Source organism: Hemicordylus capensis, chromosome 6, assembly GCF_027244095.1.
Source record: "Hemicordylus capensis ecotype Gifberg chromosome 6, rHemCap1.1.pri, whole genome shotgun sequence".
Classification (NCBI taxonomy): domain Eukaryota; kingdom Metazoa; phylum Chordata; class Lepidosauria; order Squamata; family Cordylidae; genus Hemicordylus; species Hemicordylus capensis.
In genome coordinates this window covers 163,240,715-163,260,795 of record NC_069662.1, presented here as the reverse complement: position 1 = coordinate 163,260,795, position 20,081 = coordinate 163,240,715, and the positions used below count along the sequence as shown (strand labels likewise).

At 46.9% G+C, this 20,081-nt stretch overlaps 1 protein-coding gene across 4 annotated transcripts in view; it reads right to left on the bottom strand.

The window, feature by feature from the left end:
- The window catches only part of MINDY4 (MINDY lysine 48 deubiquitinase 4), a 95,884-nt gene that overhangs the window by 40,166 nt on the left and 35,637 nt on the right, over positions 1-20,081 (bottom strand). For all 4 annotated transcript variants that reach the window (XM_053259360.1, XM_053259361.1, XM_053259362.1 and 1 more), the window contains 7 exons: positions 19,225-19,334; positions 15,954-16,070; positions 14,114-14,202; positions 9,889-9,990; positions 8,448-8,511; positions 4,043-4,108; positions 3,126-3,193 (listed from right to left, as the gene is read on the bottom strand). In XM_053259360.1, the coding sequence (XP_053115335.1) occupies positions 3,126-3,193; positions 4,043-4,108; positions 8,448-8,511; positions 9,889-9,990; positions 14,114-14,202; positions 15,954-16,070; positions 19,225-19,334 (616 nt within the window). The remainder of the gene's footprint in view (positions 1-3,125; positions 3,194-4,042; positions 4,109-8,447; positions 8,512-9,888; positions 9,991-14,113; positions 14,203-15,953; positions 16,071-19,224; positions 19,335-20,081) is intronic.

Here is a 20,081-nt window from a genome sequence, read left to right as displayed (position 1 = left end):
GTTACTCACACCAACTTACCTTGCAGGGTCATGGTAAACATGGCTGAGAGAGTAGGCTGGTTCACATGTCCGTTAACACTGAGGTAGGAGGTGGGCTACCCTGATTTGCATGATCGCCAGAACCCACACTTTCCCCCCTGCAGTCTAGGTTGCTCCCAGCAGGGCTACCAGGCTTTCGTACTCAGCTTTGGGCCATGAGTGGAGGAGAGGAGAGCTCTTCTACCCTGATTCTCCCGTTGTGAGAACCCCCATGCCTCTTCTACCCAGCTATCAACACTCAGCACACCCTCCCCTGCATGGAAACCATAGAGAGCTGTGGCTACAGGCAGCGGCTGCCATCAATGGACGTGCTCCTCTGCAAAGCATATGCCTGGATCCTGAAGCTGGAGTAGCTTTGGCAGGCAGGGCTGTGCCCTCCTCCGGCTCCTTCATGGCCAATGGGAAGATAGCCGCTGATGCCATGAAGCTTTTCAAGCCTGCTGGCAATGCACAGCACGCTGGGAAGGGATATTTTATTTACTTATTATTTGTTTATTCTATTTATATAACACCCTCCTAAAGGGGCTCAGGGCAACTTCAGATTTTAATTACATTAAAATCAAAAGCACATCATCACACAATTAAAATCAGAAAACATTTAAACCAGATTAAAACGAATTGAAATTCAAATTCAAACTAGGTATCATTAAAAGCTAGGCTGAAAGGAGAGGTCTTTTAGGCTCTCTTGAAGGCCTCCAAGGAAAATAATGGTCTTATATCCACGGGGAACGCGTTCCACAACGCAGGGGTGATGGCTGAGAAGGCCCAATCCCAGGTGGCCACCAGACGAACATGGGGGGGTCTTCCATGGAGGTGCGGGGCTTGCAGCTGCCGATTTTGCCTCCTGTGCCTTCGGCAGCCATGGCTGTGTATTTGCTGGGTTTGTAGACCCAAGCTGAGGTGCAGTTTGTGTCCTGCTAATGGGGTAAGAGCTCGCCTGGGCTTCTACCCACCTGCAAATGGCCGTGTGAATTATCCTGATGTATGTGAAGCACACTGAACACTCTGATGTGTGTTTCACCCGGATTCTAAGCATCTCACCTGGATTGCTTAGCCCACCCAGATTCGCCTGGATTCCAGCTTTCATTTAGCTAAGCTCTAGCCCTTGTAGAAGTGGAGTTATGGAGCAAAACATGCAGTCACTATACCCTCCCTGGTATCTCCAAGATAGGGCTGAGAGAATGCTGACTGCAACCTTGGAGAAGCCGCTGCCAGTCTGTGCAGACAATACTGAGCTAGATGGACCAAGGGTCTGATTCAGTATATGGCAGCTTCCTATGGTCTTATGCTTAACCTCTAGACTTGGATTAAGAGAGGTAGCACAAGAGGTTTTCTGTACTCTCACAAGTACAGTAATCCCCTGAGGAATGTTGCCTATGTTTTTTTTAATCAGCAAGGGATCTCTATCGGGCAGTTGAGAGGATAGTTTGCTTTTGATGTAAATCACTGCCCGCCTACCAGGCTGTGTATTGTAATGTTTAAGGACTTCCTTGGCTTTACGTTCAATGCATGCCTTCTTAGAAGCAAGCATGGTAGGTTTCCATCAGATCTTCTCTCAAATAAGTGTGTAAGGAATTGCAGCTTTCATTAAAAAGCTGTGCTTTTTTGTGTTCTATTGCTGCTGTTAATATGTCAAGGAAATGGTCATGCAAAGATATCTCCCCCAACTACTGTTGGTAGATATCCAGAGAAAATACAAGTCAACTGGAAAGTGCAGCTGCTAATTTGCATATGCAAAATTATTTCCAGGCCAATTTACATAATATGTCAATTAGGCACCCGGATTCGGAAAGCCAGAATATGGCAACCGTAACTCAAAAGCACCATATAATGTGAATCAACCATCACCACCATCAATGTTCACATTTTTGTTACTGGGAGGAGGTACTTGCACAAGGAGGATGGGACCTGGGTGGAAATCCATTCCTCATAGGTTCTTCTCATGCTGTTCTGGTAATTAAGGAAGCACAGGGGTTGGGCTCAAATGGGACGAATCATACAAGTGTCAGAGAACTGGACCGGGGGTTGTGCTTGAATGCCCTTTTCAGTGCAATCCTCACCATGCCGTGCCTACATTGCCCAAGGGGCACAGAAAGTAGCCACGGGAGTGCAGTCTCGGATCCAGGCTTTGCTATCTCCAGTTAAGCAATATCAGATACTGCAAAGATCCTCTTTGTGAGAGCCTGCGGGGTTACCACCAGCCAGCACAGAGAAGACTCAGCAAGATGGACTAATGGTCCGTCTCAGTATGAAGCACTTCCATCTGCTTGTAAGGCCTGAAAGTGCTGTGGAAACAACCCTGCTAATTAAGCAAAGAGACACCTTTTCAAGTGGTGACTCTCTTACATTTAGCAGAGGGAGAGCAACTGGCCCTATCCAGCCCCAGCACAACGTCCCTCCAGTGGACATTGCTGGTGTACCCATCATGTCTCATTGTGAGCCTCTTTGGGACAAGAAACCATCGTATTTCTTTTTCTAAGCAAGCTGCTTTGTGAATTTTTGTTGAAAAGTGGAATGTCAACATTAATGTTAATAATATAGAAAGCAATATCTCTGGGCTTTTCCTCTTGCATTTATTCCTGGACATTGAAGGCAGGGCTGTACAAGTGAAACTTCCCAGATGTTGTTGGACTACAACTCCCATCAACCCTGTCTATTGGCCACTGTAGCTGGGGATGATGGGAGGACCAGTCCAAGAACAGCTGGAGGGCCAAAGTTGTGCAACCATGATCTAAGGGTAGAGCTGGCCTTGGAACTGATGCATCCCAACTGTGTTCAACCAATGAACTGCAGTCTCTCTTGGTTAGCACGATGGTGGTTCAAGCACTTACGGGAGCCTCCTGAGTGTGTGGCATGCAAGGATCATGTCCATTGCACGTATGCACCCAGGAGCATAACCGTGAGTGCGGACGTGCACCTCCAGGAGGCTCAGGGCAGCTGGTTTCTGAGAAGGACTGGCCTGAGGAATTCCTTCTATGGAAGTTGAAACATGCTTCGAAATGCTATGCCTGCTGTACATCTTCCAAATATATCCCAGGGCTTAGGACCCAATGGCGGTTTGGAGCAAGAAATGCGAGTGTACTCACTGATCGATGGATCTTGATAATATCACGGACAAGGTTAGAAGAATGCAGCCACAAGGACCAGCTTCAAACTAGAAGGCGGGGTAATGAAGGGTGGGGGGTAGAGAGCATGAAAGGATATTGAGTTGAGGGACAGACTGCTCAAACCCATCATTCACATATTTGCTTATCATTCTCATTTTGTATGAACTTTTGATTCCACCAGGTACCAACCAATACAATGTAATCACAAAGACTTACATCTTGAATCACATTTTTAAACTTTCCCCCTTGCCCCCCTTTCCCATTTGAATACTTCCTACTGAGCAATCAAAATAAAATATGTATGCTGATAAGAATCGGTTTAGACAATTTTATACACTCCAGTAAACATACACTCATATCTGCACAACCAGACACATATGTGCACAAACACACACAGAGAAAAAGAAGAGAAGAGGAACATAAGAGTCTTGATGGATCAGGCCAAAGGCCTGATCCACCAAGAGGAGATGAACATAAGCAGAGCCTTGCTGGATCAGGCCCAAGGCTATCTAGTCCAGCATCCTGTTTCCCACAGTGGTCAAGCACCCTGTTTTCCCACAGTTGCCTGAGAAGTCCACAGGCAAGAGGTGAAGGCATGCCCTCTCTCCAGCTGTTGCTCCTCTGCAACTGGTATTTAGAGGCATCTTGCTTCTGAGGCTGTAGGTGGCCTATAGCCACCTGTAGTAGCCACTGATGGTCCTGTCCCCCATGAATTTGTCTAAGCCCCATAATTTATGCATGTGGAAATAAAAATTATACATATGGTTTTGAAGACACAGCCATCCTGGAAGGTGGAAAGGGCAAGGGGGAAATCCAAACCCAACACATTTTGCACTTTGCTGTGCCAAGGAAGTATCGCAGAACAAGGAGGCTGATTCCCTGGCCAAGTTTCATACCTGATAAATATTCTGTTGCAGAAACTTCAGCAAGTCATCAAATTTTGTGACAATGTGCAACATAAGCTGTGAAAGAAAGAAAAAGGGAGAATAAAAAGTGAGCATCAAAGCAGGGTCCACGTAACAATTTTGCTACTTTTAGCATATGCGGCCAAGACATCATTCACTCTGTTTTTTTCCAACAGTTGTGGGCAACTGTTGTTTTGCCCATCTGCCTGACTAGCAGTAGCCAAAACCAGGATGGGCAGATTTGCAAAATATGCTTTATTTATACTTGAACTGAGCCAAATACTGGCTCAGGGGACTGAACATACACAGAATGGAAGAATATAATCTACCTCCAGTTTTAAGACAAACAAAGCATGCTGTCTGCTGAAGGTATGGTTATTATTGAGTAAACAGCTATCTTGGACTTCCTCCAAGGGGCTCAGCTGGCATGCAAGGTTCTTATAAATAAACCAGTATATAAATTAATCAACAAGTAAGTGGTATATAAATATTTGCCATAATCCCCAAGGGATTATTAAGGAGGATAAGGAGATTGCAGAGAACTTGGATGAGTTATCTGCATCTGTCTTCACAGCAGAGGATACTGACCATATGACTGGTACGGAACCGAGCTTTCTAGGTTTGGAGGCTGAAGAACTGGGCCAATGTGAAGTGAGAGAGGATGTTCTAATCTGTCTTGAAAAACTAAAAATTGACAAATTGACAGGACCAGATGGCATCCACCCAAGAGTTCTGAAGGAACTCAACTGTGAAATTGCTGATCTCCTAGCAAAAATATGGGCTCTATACCAGATGACTGGAAAGTAGCTAATGTAACTCCCATTTTCAAAAAGGGATCATGGGGGGATCCGGGAAACTACAGGCCGGTTAGCTTAACTTCTGTGCCAGGTAAATTGATGGAAAGCATACTTAAGGACAAAATTGTTAAACATATAGAAGAACGATCCTTGCTGAAGGAGAACCAGAATGGCTTCTGCAAGGGCAGGTCTTGCTTCATTAACCTTTTCGAGTTCTTTGAGAGTGTCAACAGGCACGTGAATAAAGGTGATCTGGTTAACATAGTATACTTGGACTTCCAAAAAGTTTTTGACAAAGTTCCCCACCAAAGCCTCTTGAGTAAACTTAGCAGTCATGGGATAAGGGGACAGGTTCATGTGTGGATTGGTAAGTGGTTGAAGGACTGGAAACAGAGGGTAGGAATAAATGGAGAGTTTTCACAATGGAGGGAAGTAAGAAGTGTGGTTCCCCAGGGATCTCTACTGGGACTAGTGCTCGTTAACTTGTTCATAAATGATCGTGAAGTTGGGGTAAGCAGCGAAGTGGCCAAATTTTGCAAATGACACCAAACTATTTAGGGTAGTGAAATCCACAACAGATTGTGAGGAGCTCCAAAAGGATCGCTCCAAACTGGGTGAGTGGGCAACAAAAGAACAAATGCGGTTCAATGTAAGTAAGTATAAAGCAATGTATATTGGTACAAGAAGCCCTTCAACTTCACATATAGACTGATGGGGTCTGAGCTGTCAGTGATTGACCAGGAGAGAGATCTTGGGACTGAGGTGGACAACTTGTTGAAAGTGTTGACTCAGTGCATGGCAGCTGTGAGAAAGGCAAATTCCATACTAGGAATCATTAGGAAGGGGGCTGAAAATAAAAATGTTAATATTATAATACCCTTAAACAAATCTATGGTGTGGTCACATTTGGAGTACCGTGTACAGTTCTGGTCACCATATCTTAAGAAGGACATTGTAGAACTGGAAAAGGTGCAGAAGAGGGCAACCCAGATGATCAGGGGCCTGGAGCACCTTCCTTATGAGGCAAGGCTACAACATCTGGGGCTTTTTCATTGGGAAAAGAGGTGACTGGGGAGACATGATAGAGATGTACAAAAATATGCATGGAGTAGAGATTGTGGACAGAGATTTTTCCCCCTCCCTCTCTCACCACACTCGAACCAGGGGTCATCCCATGAAACTGAAGGCTGGGAATTTTAGGACTGACAAAAGGAACTACTTTTTCACACAGTGCATAATTAATCTATGGTATTCTCTGCCTCGGAATGTGGTGATGGCCACTAGCTTGGATGGCTTTAAAAGGGGCTTAGACACATTCATGGAGGACGGGTCTATCAATGGCTACTAGTTTGGTGGCTATTAGACCACCTCCAGCCTCAGAGGCAAGAGGCCTCTGGATACCAGTTGCTGTGGAGCAACAGCAGGAAAGAGGGCATGCCCTCAGCTCTTGCCTGTAGGCTTCCCAGATGCATCTGGTGGGCCACGGTGTGAAACAGGATGCTGGGCTGGATGGGCCTTGTGTCTGATCCAGCAGGGCTGTTCTTATGTTCCCCTCCTTGTATCCTCACAACCCTGTGAGGTAGACTAGACTAAGGTACAGTAGCCGACATCCAGACTAATGGAAGTGCTGGTGCACTGAACGTGCAGCACATGATACAGGGAGGGGTGACTTTCTTTTATCGCAGAGCCAAAGCCCACTGTGTCCCTCTTGAGGTCACAGAGCCCTCGGGGACATACTTTGGGGTAAGCTTCATAGGGAAGGGGAGGGGGATGAAAATCACCCCCCTCCCACAGTTCACATTAGCTGTACCAGCACTCCATTCAACTGGATGTCGGCCCAGGGTCACTCACTGAATTTTACAGCTGAGTGGGAATTTAAACTCCGGTCTTCTTGCTCCTGCATGCTAACTTTCACATATTCAGCCTTTTAAAATTCCAGTTCCTCTAGAAAGTTTTTTTTCTTCCAGTTTCCTTTTGCACAAAGATCCACTCCTGGTTTCTCCTTCACTGGAGGGCCCCAATTATTCGGGCTGGTGGGGAGAGAAATCCTTTTCGTTGTTGCTACTGTTAAACCAGTGGAAGTCAGAAACCCTTGATGATCAGTGGCAACTCACCTGGAAATCTAAAAGAAGATCCCAATCTACCCTCTACCATCTGTGGTCCAAGACAATGAGGCCGTAGCTCAGTGGCAGAGCCTCTGCTTGGCACGCAGAAGGGCCCACATCCAATCCCTGGCAGCATCTCCAGGTAGGGCTGGGAGAGACTCCTGCCTGGAAACTAGGAGAGCTGCTGCCAGTCAGTGAAGGCAAAACTGAGCTAGATGGACCAATGTCTGTCTGACTTGGTTGGAGGCAGCTTCCTATGTTCCTATGCCAAGGAGGCTCACTGACATCCACATTTCAGGAGGGATGGGAGCGCCCATCCACCGCCTGCAGTGAAGAGGGAGCTCCCTCTGAGAACGATCCTCTTTGAGGAAATGCAACATGATATCCTACAACTCCCAAGGCAGGCTTTAATTGAAGCGTGTTGTATTTTTAATGATGTTCCTTCTGCAAGAATAATCTTTCCAGACCAGCAGCAACTTGATTTTGTCTCTATTCTTGTGATTTTTGTCTGGTTGTGGGGAAGGGGTGCTCTTCAATCAGAGAGAAGACTCCTCAGTTAGGGATTAACTACATGTTACACACAAGAAAAGCTTGCTGGGGGGCTTTGCTGCATGCATTAAAATGAAAAGTTTAAGTAGCCCTGCTGGAGAGAAGATAGCCTGAGCTTACAGAAGAAGGACTGCAGTTTGGGGATATAGCATGGCATTACACCAAAAATGCATACAGCCTGCTGCCAGGAGACTTTAGGAACATAGGAAGCTGCCTTATACCAAGTCAAACCACTGGTCCATCAAGCTCGGTATTGTCTACATTCTCCAAGGTTTCAAGCAGGAGTCTCTCCCAGTCCTCTCTGGAGATGCCAGGGAGGGAACCTGGAACCTTCTGCATGAAAGCAGATGCTCTTCCCAGAGCGGCCCCATCCCCTGAAGGCAATATCTTACCATGCTCATATATAGTGTCCCATTCCAATGCAAACCAGGGCAGACCCTGCTTAGCAAAGGGGACAAGTCATGCTTGCTGCCAGAAGACCAGCTCTCTTCAGCAGGGGTTCCCTCATTTGAGTCCCCAGATGTTGTTGGACTACAACTCCCATCATCCCTAGTGAGAAAGGTCAAAGGCCATTGTGTCTAGGGATGATGAGAGTTGTAGTCCAACAACAACATCCGAGGATCCAGGGCTGGGAACCTCTGCTTTAAGTGGTTTAAACATCTGCTTTAAGTGGCTTGGATATGCCTTCTTCAAACTAGCTCTGGCTTCTCATCATGTGCCAGACACTGACCATATATTTTCTGGTGCTCTTCTGTAGCCACGAAAGGCTAAAAGCATGGGTTTTTTTTAAACTTGTCTGATGGATCGCTGAGATTCTCAGGATTCCAGTTGTTGCAGAGACTGGACATTCCACACGCACACAATGGAACACAGTCAGCCCCAGCCGTAATGTTTACACGCACATGAGGAATGGCCCCAAACACCTACAAAAGCCTAGGAGAGTACCGTTTCCAGGATCCCGTCTGCTTTGTATTTTCCTGCTGGGGTGAACTGCTGCACTCCCGTAGACCTAAAAAGTGTAAGGACAAAAACAACGGATGGTGAGGAAACTGGTAAATGCCACAGATCTCAGAGGGGCGTAAGGACACATTTTGTTGTTCAGTGGCGGTGCTGGGGGTTAATCAGGCAACATTATTTCAAGAGCTGGTCTTGTAGCAGGCATGTAGCAGATTGTTTTGTTAATCAACAATAAATATGTGTGTATGTTTGTTTGTTTATTTACTTACATATTTACTTATTACATTTCTATACCACCCCATCCAAAGGTTCTGGGCGGTGTATATCTCTGTCTATCTATCAGATAGAGATGCAGTGTTTACCTTAATCCAAGATGAGGTGCTTCCATGTTAGAAATCAGGGGGGTCATCTTAAATGTAGGGTCCTCTTCCTTTTGAGTAAATAATGGTATAACCTTTATGTAACTCCTATTTTTCAAGGGGCTTGTCTTAAATTCAGAGTGGTCTTGTATTTGGGCAAATGTGGCAAATAAGCCATATGCGGGCTTGCTAGGACAAGGGCGACCCATCTTGCTACCTGCAATATTGCTGGTCAAATTGGGTAACTTGAGGGTAAATTCTGAGGGTAAATTCTCTTTGCCTTCAGAAAGTAAGGTAAATTCTCTTAGAGGGTAAAGATAAGGTAAGGTTGTGCCATCGAGTCGGTGTCAACTCCTGGCAACCACAGAGCCCTGTGGTTTTTCTTTGGTAGCATACAGGAGGGGTTTCCCATTGGAATATCTCGTGCTGGCTGCCTTCTCTGGTATCCTATCCACAGACTGGCCGAAACCGAACCTCTGCTCAGGCCTCTTGAACCTTGATCTGCTTTCTCTTCACAGCAGATGATGATGCCACAGTAGAAGCCTTTCAGCATCTTCCTATATTGCTGCTGCCCGATATAGGGGTTTCCCATAGTCTGGGAAACATACCAGTGGGGATTTGAACAAGCAACCTCTGGCTTGATAGTCAAGCCATTTCCCTGCTGTGCCATAACCACACACACCATAATACAGGCTTAAAGTTGTGCCCAGAGGCAAAACTATAACCGAGCTGCATATAGCTCAAGTTAGCCCACCAGCTCAGACAGAATTAGCTTGCTTCAAGAAATGGTAGTGTGTACCTGGTCGAGGAAATGGGCATGCCTGTAGCCTTTCTACAACATAATCTCGGCATTCTCTTCCCTGAGGACAGCAGGATGCCTCGCCTGGATATAGATGGGGCTGTTTGGATGTACTTTCTGCTACCAGCATTGTCCTTATTGGGGAACAGATGATCAGCTCCCAAGGAATCCCACAGTTGAAAAACCAGTGGCTCCCATGGTCAGAATGCCCTCCCCACTCCCTGCAAGCTTGGCTTGCACAAGGAAATGGTGAGGCGTGCTTTCCACTTACAAAGCAACCACGGCTCTCTCACTGCTCCCCGCACGCCACAAAATATCAGCGAGTGCCAAAAGGAGGCATTTCGTCCGGTGAGCTTCCGAGGTCTGGAGGCACCTGCCACAGAAAAGGAACATAAACACCTAGTCATCCAGTGGTATACGTTAGGGCAGTTCACATGGTCCTATGTCGGGTAGGGAAAGCCCCCTACCCTAATTCGGGAGCTGGGCACACTCAAGTTTGCTGATTGCCTCCCAGTTAAAGCCAAGGGTGTGCTTGTCTGCTCCCTCCTACCCAGCAGCCCCTGAATGAGGTCGGAGGAAAAGCCTTCCTTTGGGAGAAGGGCTGGTCTTCTGGTAGCAAGCATGAATTGTCCCCTTTGCTAAGCAGGGTCTGCCCTGGTTTGCATTTGAATGAGAAACTACGTCTGAGTGCTGTAAGAGATTCCCCATAGGGGATGGGGCCACTCTGGGAAGCATCTTCATGCTTGCATGCAGAAGGTGCCAAGTTCCCTCCCTGGCAGCATCTCCAAGATGGGGCTGAGAGAGATTCCTGCCTGCAACCTTGGAGAAGCCGCTGCCAGTCCGTGCAGACAATACTGAGCCAGATGGACCAATGGTCTGACTCAGTATTTGGCAGCTTCCTATGTTCCTAGCCCTCCGACCCAGCTGCTGCTTAACAGATGATCAAGCTCCCTGCCTCTGACCTTGGTCTTCCCTCTTGCACGAACAGGAGCACGGGCAGCTCCTGAAGGCAGATAGGAGGCTTCTCCTACCCTAATTATGATCATATGAACTGCCCTGTTGTATGAAGGAGCCAAGGGCCAAATCATCTTGCAGTGGTGGATGGGGGCAGCTCTGCTGGGAGGCATTTCAGCTCAGCCCTACAGCTGCAGTATGAGCTGGAAAGGGGGTCGGACAACTCTCATTGTGCATTTAAGAGCTGTGTAGAATTGCCCCAGGCCACATGACAAGATTCACTTGCCGGCTTTCCATTTTTTTTACTCCACTATTAGAGGCAGGGGCTCTCAAGCTTGAGTCCCCCAGTTGTTGTTGGACTACAGCTACCATCATCCCCACGGAAGGAGCCAAGGATTATCATGCAACAATGTCTGGGGACCCAAGGTATTTTTTTAAAACCAATTTTTTATTTTGTGTTCAACACATACAACACATGTGTAAAAACTGTGCAGTAATAGAAAACAGAAAGAAAATCTCAAATATAAGCCAGAAATTAAGAGCTATTTAAGGTTATATGCAAGTCCAGTGTTAAGAAGAGATTGTCAGTTGCTGAACATGCAGATACAACTCAATAGGAGACAACTGGAAACAAAATTCAGGAAAGAACATCATTCCAAAATTTGATTTGAGTGGATGGAGGGTTACAAACTGACCATCCCTTATTGATATACTCAATGAATGGAAACCATATTTCCAAAAACGTGTCTTGTTTTGTTACTCCTCTAGCTAACCTGATTTGATGGGTGGTGGTTGTTATTATTGTTATTATTATTATTGTTGTTTATTCGATTTCTATACCGCCAGAGAAATAATAATAAGTTTGAGAACTCCTAAAGAAAGGCACAGGGGCTCTGCTCCAGTCTGCAATCCTCCTCTTTCAGGCTTCCCGTTCAAAGAATGGTACTCTCTTTTTGCATCTGGCTGAAGGATTTCTGTGAAGAATAGAGGCAGATAGACAGGCAAAGCAATAGTTGGGTGGAGTTGTTGGGAGCAGTCTAGAGATATTGGAGAAGTGGAAATAGTGAGGGATAAAGGTTAAAAGCAAAGGTAATGGGAGGACATTCAGAAAGGGCCACTTAAGGCAGACTATCAGGAAATTATTCCGCAGAACCTCGACGGCAGGTTCTGCAGGCTGCAGAAGGAGGTGATTAGGGCGGGGCAAAAGCTATCTCAAGCGGGTCATTTTGCAGGAACGCTGCTGGAGCAAATTATCAACAATAAATGGAAATGAGTGAAAATGATGGTCTGTTGCATCTGGTACCTTTCCCACCTGCTTACATTTAAGGGTGGGAGGTGGCTTTGACTGATGTTGGCCAGCAACCCTAAAATAGCAATTTCGGGATGGTGGCCTGTGGACCAAATCCATTCCACTGAACAATATCCCCGGCTTCCATCAACTCCCAACCCCAGAGTGAAAAGTATAGATGAGAAGTATATGTGACGAGGCAACCCGGCAGAGGCTCACTGGGAGGGATGGGGCACAGTCTAGGCCTGCCGTTCCTCACCCTAAAGCAAAACTAGTTGCTTACCAAGGATGATTAAGATGCTAGCAAATATTAAAACAATAGGGTGGTGAAGAATAAAGCAAAATGAAGCTACATGGAACAAAAAGAGCTGATTGGGATGTAACTCTTGAAAAAACAATAAACAATTAAAATAAAAAACCATTCCAGTGTGGGTTGTTCCAAATTTGAATCTCTTGCAATGTTTTAGATGAAAGATGGCATATGACTTTCAGACAATAGCAAACTACAGCCTGAGATAGAAGGCTGATAAATGTTCCCACCGCTGCCCTTAAAAAGATCTAATAATTAAGAAGTCTAAACATCAAATCAAAGCATCAAACATGAAAGAAAATACTTTGGTGTTCTTCTCCTGCCGTGGGTACAAAGTGGAAGGAGAACCCTCTTCCTTCTCCTTTGAAGGGCTTTGGACATTTGGGCAAACGGATAAGAGGAAGCTAGTTTAAGATCTTGTACCACACACGCCCTTTCTCATCTGCTCTTGCATGCCAGACTTGGCCTTCAGGAGTGCCCCAGGATTGCATCAACGATGCAAACATTAAAAACGGGGTGGACAATTGCGAGGAGGAGGAAGACGGTGCTGCTTCAGATTGCAATCTTGAGTTGATTGGCTTTTGTTCTAATGGACAAATCAAATGTTACAGTGACATCAGCGACTGACATCCAGACGAACGCTGTGCTCGCACATATGGATCACAAGGGTGTTGCACTATCTAGCTCCGTTATGTCAGGTGCGTGAGTGCCAGACTAGCGTTGTGCACCATTGTGCTTGCACAATAGAGTGTGCGGGCTGCGGTGCGCCTTCTGCTGGGCGACGTCTTCCTCCATCTGATCATATTCCAGGGAACCTTTGTACAAGAGCGCAACTTTGGGATTTAATGCAGCTACGCAGCCTTCTTGCAATGCACAAATTTGTTGTGCAAGTGCAAGATTAGTTGGGATGTCAGCAAGGAAATCCCACCCCCTTCTTCATGGGCAGCCTCGCTCCCAATTGTTGAGTGGGGCTTGAATCCAGCCCCATTCCTTACCCCTGGTTGCCAGTGGCACCCATTGCAGGTGTGCTTCCACCATTCCGGGTTGGAGTGCAGGTGGGGCAGGCCCATAGGCAGCCTCTCGCGGCTGTGCTGCTTCTCCCCCAGCCTGGCTCAATGTCTGGGAAGCATGGCTGATGTTGACACGAGTTGATGACATTGGTGTGGGCATGGCTTAGCTCAGGAACTGCTGCTCCATGGTATGGTTTGATGCAGGCTCCTCTGGGGGCTGGGTAAGCTCCGGACAGAATGCTTAACCTTTTTCACCCCAGCCATTCAAAACGGAACCTCCCCGAGATGGTTTCCTACCCAGGAGGAAAGGGAAGTGTGCCCTTCCCTTTACCCCCAAGGGTGGAAAAGCAACTTGAAGGGGGTCATTTTGAACTGGAAAAACGGCAGACAGGCAAAAGGTTACACTTTGCCTCCCCCTCTGCCACACCTCTGATCAGATCCATAGCGCTCCATGCCACAAATTTCCAGTTCAATCCCCAGCAGCTTTAGGTAGGGCTGGGGGAAACTCTAGTCTGCAAACCGGGAGAGCTGCTGGCAGTCACTACAGAATACAGAGAATAATGACCTAGAGGGACCAATAGTTTGCATCAGTAAAAGGCAGCTCCAGATATTCAAACATCTTTCAAGGTATGTGCACGTGTGTATGCAGGGGTGGTCTGTGGGATGCAGCATTTCAGCTCCACACACACCCCGTCCATCATCACGACCTGCATTTTGCTAGGAGAAACCGCAAATGGGCCCCAAAAGGCATGTTTCAGAGCAATCTCCATTACCCTCAGCCAACGCGAGCGAGCTCATCAATTTGTACTTTCTCTTCTATTTTCTTCAGTGGGGTCAAGACCAGGAAGTCCCTTTTTCCCCTTTGCAACAATAGAGTGGATTTTTGTTCAATTTCAAATGGAAAATGCTCCCGCTCTTGGAACTGTTGACTTACCCAGTATTGCTGTTGCTGTTCCTGTCTCCAAAGATAAGATGTCGCAGGACGGAGGCTTGAACGGCTGCCAGTACCCCGCATGGCCCACCCTGGAGGGCAGAAGGAGGCAGGCAATGAAGACAAACAACGCCTGCTGTTTGATGGGGGTGAGAATCCCTCCCAGCCAGGAACCCTTCATTCAAGTTCCAGCCAAACTCTGGCCTCCCAGCCTTGTTTTTGTTCTCTGCTTTCGTCCGCTGCACCCATCACACAGTGTGCACGTTTCCAAGGACTGAAAATGCTGTGTTTCCCATTAAAAGGCTGTGACCCTGGAAGTTTCCCTGAAAAACCCCAGGACATGGTGTGCAGGCAACAACAGACACTGCTGCTTTGTTTGGCTATCAAGAATCAAAATAAGAATTCCATTCTTCCAAAGCCAAGTTACCTGTAAGCAAATGGCTGGGGATATGCTGCTTAAATGCCACTGCAAGCTCAAATGAAGTCTATCATCACGATCCTTTTTGTATTGGTCAACATCCTGACTAGTGCCATAGTTGTGCAAAGATGTTGCACTCATCTAGCTTGTGTTCCAGACTAGGTGTTACAGTCACATGATCTTCTTGTTTGTTGCGCAAGCACAGCTTTAGCCAGGAAGTCAACCACAGGCCAAGGTCTCTCTTGATTTCTGCAGAACTCACTACAGATGAAGGGCGCTTTGGCTTGTCATCCCCAGGATTGACTGACATTCTCCTGGCCTGGCCCACATACACACTTAGGGATGGGTCTGCAATCCTCCTCTACTGAATCTCCTCCCATACTTTGGAATTACAAATTATGAGAGCATGTTTCTGACGTGGAACTGATGCTGAAGGAATTCTCCATGGTTCTGTTGATTTGTTTTGTTTCAACTTTAATTTTAAAACAATCCACAGTCTACCACAGTTCTCTGTTTCTGCAGTTCATTCCTCTCTCTCTCTGGCCGCATTCGCACGGAATGAGGAAGCGTAGGTCCAATGGACCCGTGGTTCTGCCCGCCCCCACCTCCCAGGTGATTACTGTCTGCCTTCAGACATAACTGGCAGGACCCACTCTGCAGGTCAACTTCCTCCCTCAACTCTGGTTAGAGCTCAGTGGGGCTGCAGTTCAGTGTTTAGAGGTAGGGCTGGCAGCCTGAAACCTCAGGTAGGAGCGGCAAAACCCACTACAAACTCAAGGTACAAATTGGAGTTTAGGGAGGGAAACCTTGGGTCACTTTTGTGTCCGAACCGCGGCTGCACGCATTCAGATGTACTAAAAATCCAATCTCAGGCCCCTTCAACTCCGGTTTCCCATTATGTGCAAATGGGGCCGCTCTCTTCCTCAAAAATAATGAGCAAAGCACTGTAGGAAAGTGATCTTGCTGTGATCACACATGATCGGACCAAGATTCTTTCTGTGTAGTGCTTTACTATTGCACTGAGCACTTGCGTGCATGGGAAAACACTGCTAAAACGTGGTCAGCTTCTGGTCAGCTGCACCACGGTTCTTATTGCTTGGTGCTTTACCAATATGCAGGAGCACAGATGTGCCTCAGTAAAACACTGCACAAAAAGAATCTTGATGTGCTCATACATACAATCACATCAAGACTGCTTTTTTTGCAGAGTTTCATCAATGCACATGGATGTATCAGTAACATGGGGGTGTGGGAGAATGCATATGAGCTGAAGGAGCTGAAAGCTATAGCCATCTGGGCATGATTGAATTCCAGAATCAATTTGAAAATTACTCTGAGTTAAACTGGAACTGTAAGAATGGGTCCGTTGCAGAACTTCTTAGTGGATGGTGCCCAGAGCTCCCATCGCCAGCCTCTTGTTGTTACCTTTTTTTGTACGATGCCGTACTTCAGTTGAGGGATATCATTAAATGTGAAGCTCTGGACTTTCCATTCCTCACTGAAGCAGCTGAGGCTGGAGCCAAACAGAAGGCTTTTTAGGTCCTTAGGAAAAGAACAGGGAAATAAGAGTAAATGTGGATTTTCCAGAAAATCCCTGAAATTTGAAATACAAAAGGAAGGAGGAGAGCTGGTCCTGTGGTAGCAAGCATGAATGTCCCCAAGCTAAGTGGGATCCGCCCTTTGAATGGTATGCACTTGAGTGAGAGACTACATGTGTCAGCACTGTAATCCCCTTATTGGAATGGAGCGGTTCTGGGAAGAGCACCTGAGTGCTTGCATGCAGAAAGTACCAAGTTTCCTCCCTGGCATCTCCAAGATAGGGCTGGGAGATACTCCTGCCTACAACCTTGTAAAATGCCCAGAGACTAAGTTTCGGGTAGTATACAATTTTTAGATAGATAGATAGATAGATAGATAGATAGATAGATAGATAGATAGATAGATAGATAGAACGAACCTTGGAGAAGCTGCTGCCAGTCAGTGCAGACAATACTGAGTTAAATAGAGCAGTGGTCTGACTCAGTATATGGCAGCTTCCTATATCTTTGTGTTCCTATGAATGGGGCAATCCCCCCTTTCAATTCTAAAATAAAAGCAATACAGGTTTATTTTTGCCACAATTCATAGCAGAACAAGAAAAACGGTGTTCTAATGACTGAGCCTGTCTAACCACCCTTTTATTATCTGGTGCATAAATACAGTACGTAGTTAGCTTCTTGGACAGAGGAGTCATTCTTTCCTTTCCTTACAATGTTCCTCCGGCGTAAATTGTTATGTATCACTGCAGCACTATGAGGTTTTGGCTGCAGATCCTCTGGGGCTCAAGTTCTCTTAAATTATTTTCAGGAAGGCTGTTGTCAAGCCTAATTGTAAAAAAACATAGAACCCACTGCTGCAAAGGGATAGATAATTAATATGAAGCTGAAGAACGTTCTGATGGGAGTATTTGCTCAGCCTATAGATGCTTTTAAAATTACTGTTTCTTTTAACAAAATATCAACTAAAAAAAACCCCAACTAAGCCTGAATAAAAACAAAAGGAAAAGAGAACTTCACTGAATATATAGTATTTTTAATTGTCAGGATCTATCAAGGCTAGAACTGGGAGCCCACAGATCTGTGCACTACTGCCCCATGTGGTAAGCTAGTAAAACTGCAGGTTGGAGCAGGAGTTCCCAAGGGAGCAGGGACATCCCTTAGGGCAGGGGTACCCAACAGGGGGTAATAATATCCCTAGGAGTACCTGAAGGGCTCCCAGGGGTACTCAGATCCCTCCTGCCTCCTCACACTGCAGCTGTGCTATTTGTTCCTCGTCTGAGGATCATGGACTCAAAGCCAATACATCCTCAGCTGCAGAAGGGGAGGAGTGTGCAGACCCTCCTCCTCTGCCTCCTGATTGGCTGGCTACATGCTGATGCTCAGCATACTCCTCCACTCAGCCTGACTAAAAGGGTTCAGAAAATTAGCACTGAGCACTCCCAGCAAAATTAATGGGATAGGTAAACTTGTCCCATTAATTTCAGTAAGACTGCTTATGAACAACTTAACGTGGATGTAAGCCAGTGACTAGAATAGCCTGTCTTATAACTGTAACACTTAAATTTGGTTAAGCTCTATCTTTGTTAATTTGTTACTTTCTTAAGAATCTTTATGGGGGGCCTGAACTGATGGTTTGCAACACAAGGGGAGAAGTTGTGCTGTCGAGTCGGTGTCAACTCCTGGCACCCAGAGAGCCCTGTGGTTGTCTTTGGCATAATATAGGAGGGGTTTACCATTGCCTCCTCCTGTGTAACTTGAGATGGTGCGTTTCAGCATCTTCCTATATCGCTGCTGCCCGGTACAGGTATTTCCCATAGTCTGGGAAACATACCAGCGGGGATTTGAACCAGCCACCTCTTGCTCCCTAGGCAAGTTACTTCCCCACTGCGCCATTAGGTGGCGAACACTTGTTTTTTTTAAAAAAAAGCTTGGGGATCCCTGCCCTAGGAAACTGTCCCATTCCTGTCATCAAGGCAGTTTTGTTCAGATTCCAGCATTCCCTGTAACAGGAATTCTCAGATCTTGTTGACTACAACTCCCATAATCGCAGCTGGGGATGCTTAGAGTTGTAGTCAGCAACACCTGGGAATCCTTGTTACAGGGAATGCAGTCCATGACCCTGGATCCAGGACTCTCCTGCCCTGGAGGAGGAGGCAGATAGTCCAGGGAATGAGAGAGGGTGGGAAGAACTTGCAACCCAGATCCCCGGTGATCTTCACCTCAGGGATCACTCACATCAGGGAATCAGAGCCAACACCCCCACGGCAGCCTGAGGAATGGCCTTGCCTTCATCCTCTCTCGAGGACCAGCCTAGTAGAGGTCCCTGAATGCCACCAGAGCCAGCACTTGGAAAATCTGTCAAGGCAGCTTTTAACTACAGAGCCTTCCCCAGGAAAGAGGTAGGGTCTATCTGCTCTACCTGGGCGGCAGCTATATAAACCAGCAGTCAGTTCTGAACAGCTGCTGGAGCAACAGTAATCTTTTCTTGCTGTAACCAGCATATCTGCTCGGAGCTATCCAAGACCCCGACCCCATTTCCTGCTGTGTGCGTCTCTTGGAGCTGTCTGAACTCTGTGCTCCTCTCACATCTGCATCCCTGGCTTGGTGAAGGCCCTGACTTGGCCACTGGCTGCTGCCTAGAACACCAGCGAGGCTGGGGAGTTGTTCCAGAAGGTCAAAGAGCAAGGAGTTGGGGAGCTGTCTGGGCAAGGAACTAAGAGCTGATCAAGGTGAGGAGTTGCATCAGCAACTGTCTGGCATCAGCTTGGCAGCTGCCCCCCTATAGCCCCACCCATTCCTGAAGTATCAGCAGGGCCCTGGTGGGAAGCACAGGTTGGTTCTGGCCTCCTCCTTCTGAGCAAGGCTCAGGGATGGGAGTCCTTGTGATGCCAGATGGGCACTGCACCTCCTGCGTAGGAAGGGAGTTCCAGATGTCCAACAGTTAGCTTGAACAAAGGGCTCTGCGCATATATTTCAATCATACCCTACCTACACTGTAGGATCTGAGGTCGGGAAGCTTTGAAGAATCTCCACCCAAAGTCTGAGATCTACTCAAGGATAGAAGCCGTGCTTTAGGCAAGGGGGTGGGCTTGGTCAGCTTAGATGTCAGGCAACAGTGCTTCTGAATATATTGCATGAACCCCATCAACATTTCTTACTCTTGCAAGGCAGAAGTCAACGGGCTCTGATGTTACTTGGAGCACATGAAGAGTAACCGGGTCAGGGATCCTGCAAGCCTCCTCAAAAGTTGCTTCATCTTCAATATCAACTAAAGAGGGAAAACAGATTCTTGTTTAATATCAAGGACATGCACTTAAAAACAAAGCAAACCTGTGCCAAGCGCCCGTTTAGTTTAGCAAGGCAACTGATGGGACGTGTTTGTTTAACTCAGCCCTATCTCCCCAAGCTGGACTAGAATTTGGGGGCTCTTAACACTCACCTCTTTCTGAAGCAAACGTATGAACCCTCAATGCTTGGGCCTGAGCCTGGCGAATTTCACTGGCATGAAATTCCACTCCAGGTGTGGAATTCACTCAGCTCAGCACCAATGTACCCGGTTCTTATCAGAGCCTATCAGGCTCCCCATTCTGACTTGTCCAATGCTCGCTCGCTCTGGCTCAGCCTAGCTCACAGAACTTGTTACAGCCAAAACTGGCAAGCCTCGTCTTGACACTGAACTTATCAAAGGTGGCTTGCAACAGAAGTGCTATAACCAGGGGTTCACGTAATTTTTAAGACTAGGTTCTCAAGTCAGTGCCAGCAGAAATGGCTCAGTACTCACAGCTATTATACAGCTTGCAAACTTCTCCTCCTCCTCCTCTGCCACTTCAGTGGTGTGGCCCTTTGCTCACCATGGAGCTCACAAGTACCAAAAATTTGTAACAGAGGACCCCAAATGTGTGTTTTTTAAAAAAATGTCCACATGAGTACTGCCCAGGGCCACCTCGTTAGCTAGCCTGCTCCCTCCTTCCTCCGGCTACCCTTGCCGCCACTCCCTTGCTGCCGTGGTACTCTC